Source organism: Hydractinia symbiolongicarpus, chromosome 12 (genome assembly GCF_029227915.1).
Source record: "Hydractinia symbiolongicarpus strain clone_291-10 chromosome 12, HSymV2.1, whole genome shotgun sequence".
Taxonomy (NCBI): domain Eukaryota; kingdom Metazoa; phylum Cnidaria; class Hydrozoa; order Anthoathecata; family Hydractiniidae; genus Hydractinia; species Hydractinia symbiolongicarpus.
Window position 1 is genome coordinate 6,377,289 of NC_079886.1, and position 15,912 is coordinate 6,393,200.

A 15,912-nucleotide genomic window follows, 5' to 3' on the forward strand; every position below is an offset into this window, starting at 1 on the left:
TAGTTTCAATAAGAATTGTGTCGCATTCGCTATTTTTTATTCCGAATTTTACACATTCCTAATGTTCTACACGTAACTGAAATTCCGCAATCCTTTCTTTCGCAAACAATTCCTTCCTATGTTAAGTTGAAGCAACATCTTGCTTCTTTAGCGATAGACTTCTAAAATGAATTTATAAAGCGTCAAGTTTATTTGTAATTATTACATAAAAAACAACATATTACAAATTTGTGAAATGACAATAAGAACAAGACAATAATTGATTTTTGGTTACTTTCACCCACTCCTCCTAAACTTTTTTATGGAGAATCCAAAATATCCTAAATTTTGATTATTGACTTTGGGTCGCCATTTTGTCACGTGCATCTACTATATCATACACCCAAAGCGATAATGTTTATTGGCTCTGTCAATTACACAACTCGCTCCCAGAGCCTCGGATAATAGAAGATCCAAAAAAAACCAAAAAAAACAGGAGACAAGGTTGTAAATTACATACAATAAACAAATTTATATTGTCTTGATTTTAAATTTAATGTACGTCTTCTAAACCGAATTTAATCCAAAAGTATAAATTAAAGACCAGAAAACCGCTTGGTAAGACAATGCGACTGATTTTGTCCAAATGCGCTGTTTCTTCACCTTGGACTTTCTCTCTCATGGTCTCCAACTTTCTTTGATTATCTTGTATATTATATGTCACACTTCGAACACTCTCTTTATTGTCCGCATCGAAGATTTGTGGTAACTCTCGCTGATGATAAAGCGAATTGGTGACAGAGACTTTCTTTTTTCGAACAGCTGTTGTGGAAACGATTTGTGATTGCGGCTCAAGATTGCTGATTGTAACTCTCTCTTGCAGTTGAATATCTTCCTGAAAGATAACACAGATTCTAAAGTCTTTCATATGTCCGCACTCTCAAAAAAATTTAGAAAGTTTCTCCATGGTGATTTAAAAGCCAACAAGTAAAGAAAAATATTTTATTTTTCTAAACTTAGTTACTGATGTATAGTTTACATCGCATTGACAACCATTTAAGATGTGTAAAGGCTTATGCCATCGCGCCACCTCCGCACACAAGGGGTGTAAGGCGTAAAAAAAAAATCAAAAGTTTAGAGTTTCAAAAGTTTATCAGAAAATACGACCCATAGATCGCACTGGAGTTGGAGTCGCATTTGAGCGCGAAACTAACCGCAAAACATGACAAAGTAGTCATTTTCACCACTTTAAGTAGTTTCCCACTATTTTACTTGTATTTAACGCATTCTAATAAAATATCATTTTTTCTTAAAAAGGTTAGCTTCTTCACCCCAATCGGTCAGGAGGGGAGAGGTAGGTGGTGGGGGTATGACAATGACTAATTTTTTATATTTATCTATTAAGCATCTACAATTGCAATTTTTTTAATCTCATGCCTTTTAAAGATTTAAATTTTCATTAATACTCGAAACTACTCCTGATAATCTCGATGTAATCCTTATAATCAGGGAACTTTCGATAGAATTATCCGTAGAACTTGTAACTCACAACACAACTTTATTTAAGGGAAATCTTTCCGTAAATTTTCGACACGTGGTTTATTTAATTTCCCTTTTTTTTCAAATTTTACTCAAAAATTTTGAGTGTGTACTCCCTTAAATAGAAGGATAGTTATAGGTTTTTGAAAATGCTTTTAGCTACATGAATCCAGGTTATATTAAGACGAGGCAGCGAATTTTGTTTCACAAGTAATTACTTAGAACATTTCTATACTGAGTTAACTTGTCAATATTTACAGCGAACTTAAACTTACACATCTGAAAAAGCAGCACTTCCGCAACTTTCCTGCAGCGAAGAATTGCGAGTAGATGCTTCTTGCCAACTTATAAAAGTTGCTGAAAATGTGCCATTATCTCGATATTTTTTTTAAGAGTGGAAATTAATTATTCCAAGAAAAAAAAGAAACTTACCGTATCTGAAGTTTTAATTTCTCTTTTAATTTTCTGGACATGAGGTCTTCTTTTTATTTTCCGTTTTACTTTCGGATGATAAGCAAATCCAACGTTCAAAACAAACGCATACTCTAACAGTGTTAGAAGTACGAAACAAAATGAGAACATAAAATACCAATCAACCGCTTTGATGTAACTAACAACCGGCAGCCGGTAATTTACCGATCCCCATATTGTGCACAACGTCAATAGAGTGGTGACACCCATGCCTGTTTAAAAGTAGAGAAATTTACAGTTAGGATAAGCGAGACTAACTTTCTAGTCATGTATTAGTCTATAACTCCCATTAGAAGTTTAAGAGGGATTCTAATTCTTGAGCCTATATATCTCTTATACGATTTTCTTTAAAGGAAAAAAACTCTCACTAGAAATTGATATGGAGAAAAAAAGTAACAAGCAATAATGGACAGGTTAAATTTTTATCCAAACTTAAAAAATCCTCTTCCCAGCACCAAGCCCTTGGAAGAAATTTGCTTCCGATTTTTCGCACAGTGTCACACCATGGCTCCAGCGCTTTATACTCACTTCTAATTTGGAATAAATAAATAAATAAATAAATAAATAAATAAATAAATAAATAAATAAATAACAATATTCATGTTCCCGAAATTGAATTCTAACGTTCCCGTTTTTCTAAATTGTTCCCTAAATTGAAATATATTATTTCAATTTCGGGAACATGTTCCCGAAATTAAAATTTTTGTTCCCGTTGTTCCCTAAAATGAAATAATAGCATTTCAATTTCGGGAACATGTTCCCGAAATTAAAATTTTTGTTCCCGTTGTTCCCTAAAATGAAATAATAGCATTTCAATTTCGGGAACATGTTCCCGATTCTGAAATTGATGTTCCTTTTTGTTCCCGAAATTGATTTTTTAAAAAAACAGGTTCCTTTGTTTTGTTCATCGGCTACATAAATTCAGAAACGCGTCCAAGCATGTACTGTATATGCAAAGAAGGAGAGCACTGTTGTTCTTGAGTGCGGGAAAGTTTCTACTTCCCTGTTTGTTTACTTTTGTTCTAGAGTGCAGGGAAGCTTTTTTTTTAAGATAGATGTACTTATATTACATGGCTGGCTATAGCTGGCAAAGCTAAATAATTTTGCAGCTGATGTAACTGATCCTTTTTGAAAGCAGCGGTTGGCGGTAGCTTAGTCAAGAACATACTGGGCTTGTTCAGATTTCAGATGGATATAGCTAGCTATATATATAAAAAATTAAAACGAGTGTTGTGGTTTGCCAATCAGGAAGAACTAACAATTAGCCTGTAACACAGAAGTATATAGTTAGCTTATATACAGGATATAATTATACTGTATTTGGTAACTATCAGCTTAAGGCTAATCATCAGTTCTTCCTGACTGTTTGTGTGCTGGTTTCGATCTATAACGTTGTGATAAATCCATTATGAATTGAGGGGTAGTAAAAGAAACAGTACATTGATAACTTCGTAGTTAGCTATAGCATCAAAAAAGTCCATTGCTTTAAGATTCACAAAATGGCATTTTAATTGAGATACAAATGGCTTTCATATTTTTCAGGCGTATTTCGGACTGTTTCCAAAAAACTATATTTTTAAAAATGGCATCACATTTTGGATGCAAAATTCAAATAACGAATATTGTTTGATACTATATGTATATTCTTTTTAATAACTTGTGGTTAACTTATTTTTAACGTTAAAGCTTACTTCACGTGACAAAAAAGTTTTAAATTGAAGCAATATTTGTTTGATTTGATTTGATTGATCATTTCCAGCCTCTAATAACCGCTGATCATTCGCTAAAAATTCGAATGAAAGAATTCAAATCACTTGTTGAAAAACACGAAATCGAAGATATTCTCATTAAGTACGGTGAAGAGACACTTTTATCAAAAGTTAGAACGGAAAGAAAAAATTTCCTGCAAAGCAAAAAGAGAAAAACCGGCACTTTAAAAGATTAATACGTTAATGCTTGACTTTTTTGTAATATATTTTTTGTTTTCACACGCATCTGTTTATTTTAGGATCAGCGTTAATGTAAGAATTATTGACGCTACTTTTTGTTTATGTAATCTTTTTCCCCCAAGTTTTCATTTATTATTTTTTTAAAAAGCTGTAGAGAAAACTTCCCTTGTTCGAACCATTGTAGTTCTATTGTCGAGGATAGGATACGGACGTTTTTACTAACTGTGCTTGTGTATTACATTTTGAACGCTATTTCGTTATTAATTGGACGTAAAACTAAGATGTTTTCACGTTATGAAGAAAACGCAAGTTGAGTCGTTTCCCAAGGTTTTTTTATTTTTTGCGAATTTTAGTTTGTGTTTAAATATGCATTCTTTCCAATTTCTTAAACAAAATGTGTTTATTTTAAAGAAATAAATATTTTATTTGCTTCAGTTCTTCTTTGTACTGTACGTATATTTTTCGAAATTTACTATTAAGCATGATTTTTTTTTATCAGGTTAGGTCGTAAAAGCAAATAAATTCAATATCGTTAATCATCTTAATAGTATAAACAAGAAAAAGAGCATCTTTTGTCTTACAGAAGGCTTATATCACTTCATTCTAGTAATAAACATAAATTGCATTACATTACTTTACGCGCTTCTTTACTTTCTTTATGCGTACTATAGGAGGTTTCATTTCCCTAGTTGCCGTCGTCTAAATTTCCGTCCTTTTTACGTAAGATCGATAATGACTGGTCCACTTCGGAATAAGAGCCCTGGTTAGGACAATAAATTTACAACAAGCGCTCAAGTCGAAAATTTCTTACAAAATATTTTTGTGACACCAGTTGTTATTAGTCTGCTCGAAAAGATCATGAGAAGATCATTGAACTTTGGTAATTCGATAAAATGAATTTGATTTTGATTTTTAGGCACAATTTTTTGAAGCCTGGTCACGAGTGAAAATTATTTGTGATAACTTTCTGAGGTCGATGTTCACGCACGAAAAACATTTTGTAGACCAGAACGGATAAACTAACAAAGCGTCGCAAATATGCAATTTTAAGTTGTTGTGTGATAATCTAAACTGAAAATTTACCGATCTTTGTAGGAAAAAAGGTTGTTGTGTTGTGAACGTTTTTTGAAATATGTGGTAGGACAGAACATGTTTTCCGTGTGTGCACATTTGCCTTTACAGTATCATGTCACAATTAATTCACACGTACGCAGTATTCATTCTTTTTTATCCAGGCATAAAGTTCAAGTCTCGTGTCCCTGAGAAGATTCTCTCACTAAGTAACCCCGGTACTCCCCCCCATTCCTAGAGACCTCGATTCCGACCTGAACTAGCCCTGTATTCGACGAAATATAATATGCCACACCAATTTTGAGCGAAAACAAATTTATTTAATAAAAGTCTGGAAAATGTAGGGTTTTTTTGTGTGTTAAAGTCTACATATAGAAATGCACGAGATTTTTTCTAGAAGAGCTCTGCATATTTACTCAATCTAGCTATGAAGCGTGAAAGCAATGACAACGGTTTTTTACTAACAATTTTTGGCTAGTTGCCATGGTAACCCGTTTCTTCGAAAATTGGGCCTTTTGGACAACATTCAATGTTTGCTCTGGCCAAAAAGGAGAAGAAAGAGTGCTGTTTCTACAGTTTTGATGTGCGTTTTTGTATTTTTTTAGACCTGTGCACAAAATAATAAAATATTATTTTTTTTAAAGTGTCCTTGTCTGTCACAAAATCTTGCGTTAGTCGCGGAAAGGACTAAAATGCAGGGATTCAATTCATATTGAGGAGAATACTACTTTTCATTGAATTCTCAATTAAATTTTGTATCCTGAAAAGAATAGAAAAATATTTTCAAAATCTAAAATTTTCCGACGGGGTTTACTTTGTAATAAATTTTGATCATCTTCGTTTTCTTTTATCGGAAAATTGTTCAATTACCGTGAACAATACTTCACACACTTAGGGTTTAACAAAGGAAATACAAAACCCAAGCTTGTTATTACGAAAAGTTCAAAACCTTTTTCTTTCTGCATTCTCGGCATATACGCACACGCGCATCGTGAGCTACGCTAGCGAAGTAGACTTTCTTCGCGTTAATTTTCTGTGCTTCAGGGCACAAACCACACTTAAACAAAAACAAGCAATTTGAATACCTCCGTCGGCCATTAAACATATCAGCGTAAGTTTAGGTGACAGGTCATCAAAATATTTTGCAATATCAAACGCTTTTACCGGTGCGTTTCGAGCAGACATGTATTGTAACAACCATGTTATACCAATGATGAACAATTTTTAATCGAAAATATAACAGCATCCGCTTCGCAAAGAACAATGTCTTATTTCTCACGGCTTTTGTCACGTCTCCACCTCCATTAGTTACAACAGCCGTTAAAAATGATCTTTTATTATCGGGGAATTTAGATTGCGTATTAGCGAATGCGACACAGGCTGTTTAACGGTTTACTAATCACCACGATAGTGCAGGATTCATTCTATAGACATACACGGTTTTTACTCAAAGAAGAGGTAGTCGCTAGCATGCAATCTTTTAATTTTATATACCACATACAGTAAAGTAAATCTAGTGCCGATTCCGTGTACGGTTCTTGACTATCGATCATTTTTCTTCAGGCAGTAGTGGAACTCTGGGTCTAATTTTGGAATGTTGTTAATAATCTCTTAAGACTTGGGCAGCAGCAGGGCAACCAAGAATTTTATGTTTTTATTCTCAACATTCCGCTGACAGTTACGACACCCCATCTTTCTGCCAATATGTACGCTGATGCAGATACATTTTTGCAATAATGAAGTCATTCTAGATAGTTTTCTTGTTGTTTTTCAGTGGTATCTTTTTCCGTAGGATGTGTCAAGAGGAAATGTAGCGTTTTATTTAAAAAATCCTAAAAACACTTAGCTATAAAACGAAATAACAAGAAAACTATGTTCCGCGCCGCGTCTTAAAATGAGTAATAAATAGTTCCCGAAATTGAAAATTGAAAAGTTTGATTATCGCGATTTTGGACTTAAAAATACATAGTTTAATTTTGCTGCATATCAACAGTTGAGAACCCGGGCGTGCAATACTTATCACATCATCTTAAGCTGAAACAATTTCTTTGACAGTGTTATGGGAACGCGCATTCCAAAAACATCATGTTCCCGAAATTGAAAATACGGATTTTGTCTCGTTTTAGAGGTAAACGAGACACCCTTAATATGTATTAGATATATAACACTAGCGAGGATGTCCAGGTAACCATTTTTGCCCATTGATGTCTCAACATAGTGTTGCAAAGGAAGATAAAGCTATAGATCGTGCTGTCACGAAAACGGTTTTCGGTGCGGTTTAAAAGAGCAACTAAGACTTGCCTTGTTATACTTGCAGAGGACATTCTGCTCTCCAAAAAAACTGTATTTTGTAGATAGATAAGTGATGTTGTTGGTGAAATTAGGTGAATTAAATGCGTTTTAGTTAACATATCAAGGGCTTGCTCTCAGGGTCTATACCAACGTTTGACGGGGGTTTGGTAGGCGAAATAAATATTGATGTTCCCGAAATTGAAAATAGTTCACGGATGCCACAAAGACATAAAATTATTTTAAATATTAATTCACTCAGAACAACAATTACGTTCTAATTGAAAATAACCCAACCAACCCGAGTTTTCATTGCCCAAGCTGTATTTAGAGATGAAAATAGTTGTTCCCTTGATTTTAATTTCGGGAACGTAGTGTCCAATTCATGAATCTGCAAATAAATAAATAAATAAATAAATAAATAAATAAATAAATAAATAAATAAATAAATAAATAAATAAATAAATAAATAAATAAATAAATAAATAAATAAATAAATAAATAAATAAATAAATAAATAAATAAATAAATAAATAAATAAATAAATAAATAAATAAATAAATAAATAAATAAATAAATAAATAAATAAATAAATAAATAAATAAATAAATAAATAAATAAATAAATAAATAAATAAATAAATAAATAAATAAATAAATAAATAAATAAATTAGCTTACCAACACGGGCAGATGTGCATCTTTTATGTATCCATAATGGTATCCAAGACACACAAACAATGGATATAGTAGGAAAAAATATTTGAATAATCGAGAATGCCGCCCTTCGTTGAAAGGTGAATTCAGCCTTCAAAATACTGAAGTTTCCTGTCAAATTAAACGTTAAGTGTCCGTTAGAAACACGATCATAAACTTCATAATCGCACGTGGCGGTCAAACTCGATAATAAGACTTTGCTGTGGTCATTTTTTTCAAGATTTTGGCCACTAAAGACGTCATTTTAAATGACTTTAAATTTTGAGTTGTTCTGCATTTTCTTATAAAATTTTCCTTTAAACCTATCAAGGTGTGTAATTTGCAGGCCAGATTTGAAAAATCAACTGAGTATTTACGTCAATACATTAATACATTCTCAGTGAATATTCTCGACTACTAGTCCTCCTTCTCAAAACTGCGGATTCTCGAAAGAGACCAGGCCACGTAGGGTTAAGTAGCTTCTCTAATTTTGTCATGTTCACACTTACCTAACATATAACAACCAACATCTTCATACAAATGACGGTGGGTTACTGTGTACTGGGACATGTAATCGTTGTTGATAATACAAGCCATTTCCCCGCCGTTCCATTCATAATCCATTTCATCGTTTGGATATGCATCTTGGAAAACAAAGATATTAAAAGAAAATCATGCATTTCAAGAAATTGATAGATACTTTTTAACAAGGTGATCAAAAACTAAAGCTTGGTTTCCATAAGGACCAAAGAAGAGATGTTGTAAAAGAAATGTTTTTGGGAAATCCCGCAATCTATGCAAGATATAACTGCTGCGCAACACAGATGGAAACGAAGCTTTACGAAACCGATATCCTTATAAAATACAATAATAACATATTATTAATATATAAATGTAAATCAAGCTTAAGGGATCGAGATTGTCAAAAGACATAAATGAAGACAAAGCTTTACAAATTGATGTTATTATAAATACGTAAATGTAAATCAAGCTTAAGGGATCGAGATTGTCACAAGATATAAATGAAGACTAAGCTTTACAAATTGATGTTATTATGAATACATAAATAAAAACCAAACTTAAAGGGATGGAGATCGTTAAAAATATTTTATGAGGATTGTGATAGATTCAGGAAATATGAATATTAACTGCTTATTATGCATAACCACAATAGTACAACTCCATCAGATCGTTCTCAACCGATGATATGCAACTAGGGAATATTTTGATGCTTTGTTTTTAACTTCAATGGTTCTAAGAAATGCATTTTGTCGATCAAGCATGTTACAGTCGTACAGGTCATCCCTTTCTATTTCCCTTGTCCTTTATTTTTGACCTCCCAACTTACTGTGCGTCCAATAAACACCAGTTGATTTAATTTTTAATATATCCTTATAATATCTTTATGTTTTCATGTAAAGATAGATTCGTTTTTTAATAATCGTTTTAATAAACCCTAACCCTAACACATTTGCATCATACATCAATACTTGAAATGGGTGTAATATAATTTCGATGTAACAGAGCCATAAAAATAGCTTAGATGCTCGATTTAGCGCCATCTGTTCATTAACTGGCCCTATTTATAACATAACTAAGAAAAATGAGCTCTTTTTATATCTGTTAGTGTTAATTTTCCTTTCTGTTTCACAAAAAGAAAAGGGCCACAAAATAAATTTTTTGATAAGCTTCCCTTATCTTTTAAGCGTACTTCTTAAATAAGCACTTCCAAAAGAAATTCTGAATTAAGCGCCCAGGGCGTTTAATCGAGCATTTATGGTATAACAAAATAGAATTAAAGACTTTCAAAGTTGTTTCCAGGGCCGATCACTTATCGTCGCCCCCTGATGCAAATAAAGATACAAGACCGACTGGTAACGAAAATTTATTGATGTAATTTTATCCTACTTACAACTTTCAATACCAATGTGACATTTCTGAGTATCCAGGGGATAGCGACGCAAATCCAGATGACAAGATGCTACAACGGATATTCTATAAAGAGGACTTAGCATTTATTACAAGTCGTATTGAATGTTTTTGCGAATATCAACCTCGTTCCCAGGGAATTTTTCCTTTTGGCAAAATTGATAGCGCGACCGCTCTGCTCTGTATTAACGGCTCAGGGGGCAAGAAACCCTGCGGATGAGGATTTGCAAATACTGTTCGTATATATTCTAAGAGAGAAGAATATGTGAATTATCATACCTACTACCCCAAAACACAGTTCCATTGTTGTATATATCCAATTTGTTGTGGCCCACTGTTACTCTGTGTTGTGTAGACTGCTGAGCGTTAATAAATGTAGAGTCTGGTACCCAAATAAAATCTGCGGGACTTTTTTGACCAAATAATGGAATAATGGGCTCTGGTAAATCATGTTTCATTCGGTGATCTTGCCAAATTTGTCGAAGAAATAAATCCACGCTGAAACTCTAAAAGTTTTCATAAACAAAAAAAAGATGATGGAAAACTCGTGTCTACAATCTCGTTTCTAGGACCTTTTTGCATTTTATGTCAAGTCTTGACTTTCTAGTTTGTTGCTCTACATAAAAAAATGTCTAAGAGGAAAGGAAAAGAACCAGGGAAACCGGAAATATTCGTTCTGATAAAGATATGTTTTCTATACTTTTGGCCCAAAATGTAGGTAGTTAACCTTCTGACCCATATTATTGTAGGGAACGCACACCTAAGAAGACGCTACAGATTCTCATTGGTTGAATGTACTTCTTTGCCCAAAGTGCAAATCATTTCACATCTATAGGCAAATAATTCTTCTAGTTTTTTAAGATATCCAAAATCATTTCCCTTTGGAGTATTTCACTAAATGAAGAACCTACTCCACTCATCAGTTCTTAATTCTACAGAAGCGTCCTTTACTTCATATAGTGAATTGATTAAAGAAACAGGCGCTGTGAAAAACAATTTAGCATAATGCACCAAAACACAAGACCAAAACTGGCTAACATACAAAATGACACGTACTATTACTAACAACTGGATTCTCATAGTAACAAAATAAAAAATATAATTACCATATCTCTTTCATTAATTTGTCCGAACGATAAAACAGTTATTTCAACGAAAATAGTTGTCGCTGAACCTGCAATGCAACAAAATCACACAAATTATAAAGCAAATTTTCTCACTACAAGAACTTACATATCAGTTCGTTTTTTCTCAAAGTTAGTTTTCGATCATCCAATGGTAAAAATATCCTTTAAATCACGTTGTTAGGCTCACCTGTGTAATTTGGTCTCACTAGTCGATCGTAATGTTGGATGAGTTCATTCCATGTGTGTGCAACACGTGCGTCTGTACGATCTCTATAAGTAGATGTGACATTGTTTTTTTAAAATACTTAATACAGTAATAAAGTACAATATTAACTACAAATATTATTTTTTTCTTCTTCGAGTCATATTTAAACAACTTCAAAAATCGGGAAAACCTTTTTTTAAGGAACATTAATCAATAGAAAAATGCTGTTAATACACTGATATAAAAATGTCACCAAAGCAGATAATGACAGACTAGCCTGGAGACACCGGTTGCACTGACTGATGACTTTTCATTTCGTATAGAGAATTGGACAGGGATTTGAATATGAAAAAACGTGTGATTGTATTGAGAGTTTTTTGGTAAAGCAAATTCTTTTTTTTATTCTTTTATTTGACCATAATGTCATAATGGAGGCAATTAAGAATAAAATAACGCTGGGTGTCTTAGGTGAAGCAAGATATATATTGTTAGAATTTTCAGCAAAAATTTTTCTAGTAAACCATTTACACTGAGCGCGTAATCTATTTTTAAAATCTTTTTTTAAAATTTAGAATAGAAAATGTTTTTTTTATTTTCGGAATCAGCTCAAAAAGGACCGTTCTTCCGACTGTATTGGGCTATAGAAGAAAAGATGTTATAGCTAATACAGACTCGCAAATAAGCATACATCAAGTCTGCGCCATGAATAAAAATTCGTCAAACGCCATAACACAGCTAGTAAATTAAAAAAACATACATTTCAATTTCCGAATTGTTCTTTCCTTTTTCTTGGGATGCTCCAACAATATAACACAGCATTAGAAAAACTAATACACTCCATCTGAAGTAAAGATAATAAAATATTGTTTATTATACGTCATGTTATGATCAAGATGGTAATCCTACTTGATCTCTTTTCCAAAGTAGTTTAACTTTGTCCCCAGGGTCTCGTGGCCCGTGAACTGTTATTACAGAGCGGAAGGCAAAATGCCCTGGGGTGATAAGGTTGGGGGATGTTATCCCTTTGTGGTACGCGGAAGGAAATGGTGTGGGAAACAAAAAGATCGAAAGATATCCAACTGCGTAAGATTTTGAAAGAATGTTCATTGCTTTCTAAAAAATTGTCTCCTATTTTTCAGCCGTTTTTTCAAGGGAAAACTGAAAGCTCATTTTACTCCCAGTAAATTTCATAATATGGTTGTTTGTTAATATGAAAACATTTTTTCTGCTTAGACATATAAATTGTGCACGAGATAACAAAAGGTGTACTACCTATGGACGTAACAACGTAACGGCTTACCTTACGAAAATTTAGGCGTAGTTAGAAAATATGTCCCATTACAAGAAGTCAAAACTACCTAGATTTCCCCCTAACTTCTTATCATTTATTAGTGTTTCCTAGAGCAATAAAAGAATGTTTTCTATTATAAAATGTTTCTGGTAAAATATCAAATTATAACTACTCATTAATACATGATCGTAACTTTTTTTCGCAACTCTCGTAAAGACGTTTTGTATAAACATCCGTCAAAATTTCAGGTGAGGCTTGATGTACTAATTTTTGAATAGTTTGTAGCCGTAAATGTTTTTATTTGTGTTCTTTTAAGTACTGGGAAATTATAATTAATATGGAAATTAAGATTGGAAAACGAATAAAACAATAGTTCCACAATGGTTGTTCACAATGAAGGAGTTCGTGCTGAGTACGTTCTGAATATGTTTTTAATTTTTAGCAAAATCCTAGCCTCAACGTTCTTATAAATTAGATTCTTATATAAAACCGTACGTTTCACAAAGATATCCAGTTGTATGTAAATAGCTTCAAGAAATCCTTACCCAAAACGTAAAAACATTGTCGCCTGAACCATCGTGTTCATTAATATCTAGTTCACTTTTTTATTATTTTTTCGTCTTCAAACTTCAGTCAATTTTTGAAATATTTATAGTTCTTTATTTATGCGTTCTTTCGAAATTTATAAATTATTTAACTTTCTATTTTCAATTACATTTTTGTCAATAAGGAAAGTTAATTATTTAATATAGTTTTTAAAAACTAATTTTGCATTGTGCTTGACACACATTTGTATCGACAAGGATGGAAGTCGAAAGGTACCAAAACAAAAAAATTTAAAAAACTGAAAAAATATATTACCACAACATTTTGAAGAAAATAAAAACGCTAAAATTATATTTTTGCCACAGATTGAAGAAAGTAAAAACGTTAAAAATATATTTTCACAGGAGATTGAAAAAAATTAAAACGCGAAAAAGAATTTCTACAACAGATTGTAGAAAGTAAAGATGCAAAAAATATATTTTCACAACAGTTCGAAAAAAAACAAAAAAAAAAAACGCAAAAAATATATATTCACAGCAGATTGAAGAAAAACAAAAACGCGGGAAATACATTTTCACAACAGGAGGAAAAATAAAACCGCAAAATATATATATATTTCAGACCAATTAAAAAATTGAAGAGAAACAAAAATACTATAATAGTTTAGAACTAAATTAACGGCGGGTTGATAATAAAAATGAAATAAATTACCACGTGACTATTTGTTAAAGAGGTTCTTAGCTGTGAATATACGGCTAGGAGGCAGGGGACCGCTCCAGGACTTTTTTACCTTTAGACAATGTCTCGCCACCTAAAATTTATGTGTAATTTTTAATAGCTATTGTTTTGCTGTTGGTAAGATCTATCCTACAGGTTGTGGAAGTTCCTTTTTTAGGCTTGCCGGTTAATATTTACAGTCCAGTGTTAAGCACGCAAATAACTTTTCACAATGGCTTTGCGACAAACAAGAAAAGATTATAAACAAAATTATCAACAAAATTTTTTTGTTTTGTTGATTGGAAGCTTGTCAAGACCACCTATGGCTACCATCTAGTGGCTACCATTGAAAAACCTTATGACATCATCATTGATGTAATAAGGTAGTAAGCATAAATTATTACTTGAGATATCTTGTAAATTTACAAAATATCAAAACTTTTAAGCAGTTTGGACTTATCCTCTTGATGATATCTTTAATTATATGTAGAAATGTTATGTCAGCATTTTTTAAACTTACTTATGATCCCGAATTGTGATTATTTAAAATAATTTCGATTATTTAAAAATAATTTGTGAATATTCAAAAAAAGATTTTACAAAAATCCCAAAGGGCTTGATAAACAACTTTTTATTCTCCATAACATATAAAAAAATCATGTCGCAATCCTTTTTAAATTTTGCACCAACGTAAAACTTTAGGGATTGATTATTAAATTAGGTTTTGTGGTTTCCTTTTCCGTTCCTGACTTATGTAATGGCTGCCACTAAAAAGTTCGTGTTTTGAATCTACACAAAATGCAAATTGAAATGCAATCATGTTTTTTTTTTTTGCTTCATGCTTATTAAGTTTTAAATTCAAAACAATTATATCAATAATAGCTATATAATCTCTAGTAAGAAAAGCTTCCTACATCGTATTTTTTTTAAAGCTCAGCTCTATTGTTATTTCCCGAATAACTAATCACTTTGATTACTCATTCGGGAAATAACCATGGAGCAATACAGTTTTCACCTAAAACTATCATCGTTAGTTTTTGCAAGGTAATCTGTGGATATCGCAAACGATCAATGCTTGTTTGTTGTTCTAGTATCAAGTGTTAATCTCGTTTCGACATAATTATGTATGTTAACATGGAAGTGGTAAGGATTTGTTGTTTTTATTGTTGTTCTTATTGTTATTGTTGTTGTTTTTATTGTTATTGTTGTTGTTGTTGTTGTTATTAATTGGTTGTTGTTGGTTGTGGTGATAATTTTGTATTTGAAAAACTTCCATTTGTTTAGGGTACCTTGCGGGATATTCCCATCGAAAATTTGCGTTTCGTTTGCAACGAGCTAGATAAAAGCAACGATTTGGAGAGAATTGCGCATGCGTTAAGAGATGAAATAAACATCACTCCAATTGAAATAGACAATCTACACAATGCCGGATACAGTCCATGTTTATATTTTTTTAAGGTTTTACAATGTAAACAACCGAAACTTAAAACGAAAACATTAATGGAAATGCTGGCCGACATTGAACGCCTCGATGTGCTCGAAATCATGCGAGGGAAAAATTTGCCCAAAATATTCTTCGATATTCCATTTTGCAAGCAAGAAGAAATCGCACTTCATTTGAACGTTCGGACGAGAAATTGGAAAACAATGGCGGGGAAGTTTGGCTATTCAGATGAAGAAATTTCTGAAATGGAATTAAACAAACCTGCAAAGAAAAAAAGTCCTATGGAGCATTTGATTATGATCATCAACCAACGCCATCCTCATATGAAAACAGTTGTGTTCAAACGTATGTTGAGTACAATCAAGAGAAATGATCTGGTCCACTGTTTAGACAATTTGTCATCCATGGCTTGAGCTGATTGTCTACATAATGAGATGATTAAATATTAATGGACATTAAAAAAAGCAAGAATTTTGATTCGGCTTGGCAACAGCATTTAAACAAGGAATCAGCTTTTTTAACCTTTTGTACCAGAACTAAATTTCCCTACGTCGACACTATTATAGATTTTTGTTTTAAAAATGCACAGCAAGATATTGAATTTTGAAATGAGTAATAGACATGACAGGACTTGTGGTTATTGCGAATGATTGTTTTACAC

General features: G+C 32.4%; 1 protein-coding gene across 2 annotated transcripts; it reads right to left on the reverse strand.

Moving 5' to 3' along the window:
- Window positions 1–469: 469 nt before the first annotated feature.
- On the reverse strand, window positions 470–15,693 carry LOC130622555 (gamma-aminobutyric acid receptor subunit beta-3-like). 2 transcript variants are annotated; one of them, XM_057438021.1, is made up of 10 exons: window positions 15,513–15,693; window positions 12,011–12,094; window positions 11,236–11,318; window positions 11,028–11,095; window positions 10,201–10,427; window positions 9,905–9,987; window positions 8,502–8,636; window positions 7,978–8,124; window positions 1,951–2,201; window positions 470–874 (listed from the first exon to the last, which is right to left on the reverse strand). In XM_057438021.1, exons 1-10 carry the CDS (start codon window positions 15,572–15,574, stop codon window positions 533–535), a joined length of 1,482 nt encoding a protein of 493 aa, XP_057294004.1. In that variant the 5' UTR covers window positions 15,575–15,693; the 3' UTR covers window positions 470–532. The 2 variants fall into 2 exon arrangements, with proteins under 2 accessions (XP_057294004.1, XP_057294005.1); XM_057438022.1 differs by lacking the exon at window positions 15,513–15,693 and adding an exon at window positions 13,090–13,799.
- Window positions 15,694–15,912: the final 219 nt, after the last annotated feature.

Coding starts and splice junctions, on each gene's coding strand:
- LOC130622555 (XM_057438021.1), bottom strand. CDS start 15,574: ATGAGGATGGCGTTGGTTGATGATCATAATCAAATGCTCCATAGGACT. Junction 11,319..12,010: donor AACAATTCGGAAATTGAAAT/GTATGTTTTTTT, acceptor ATCTACTTATAG/AGATCGTACAGACGCACGTG. Junction 2,202..7,977: donor ATGCACATCTGCCCGTGTTG/GTAAGCTAATTT, acceptor ACTTTTAAACAG/GCATGGGTGTCACCACTCTA.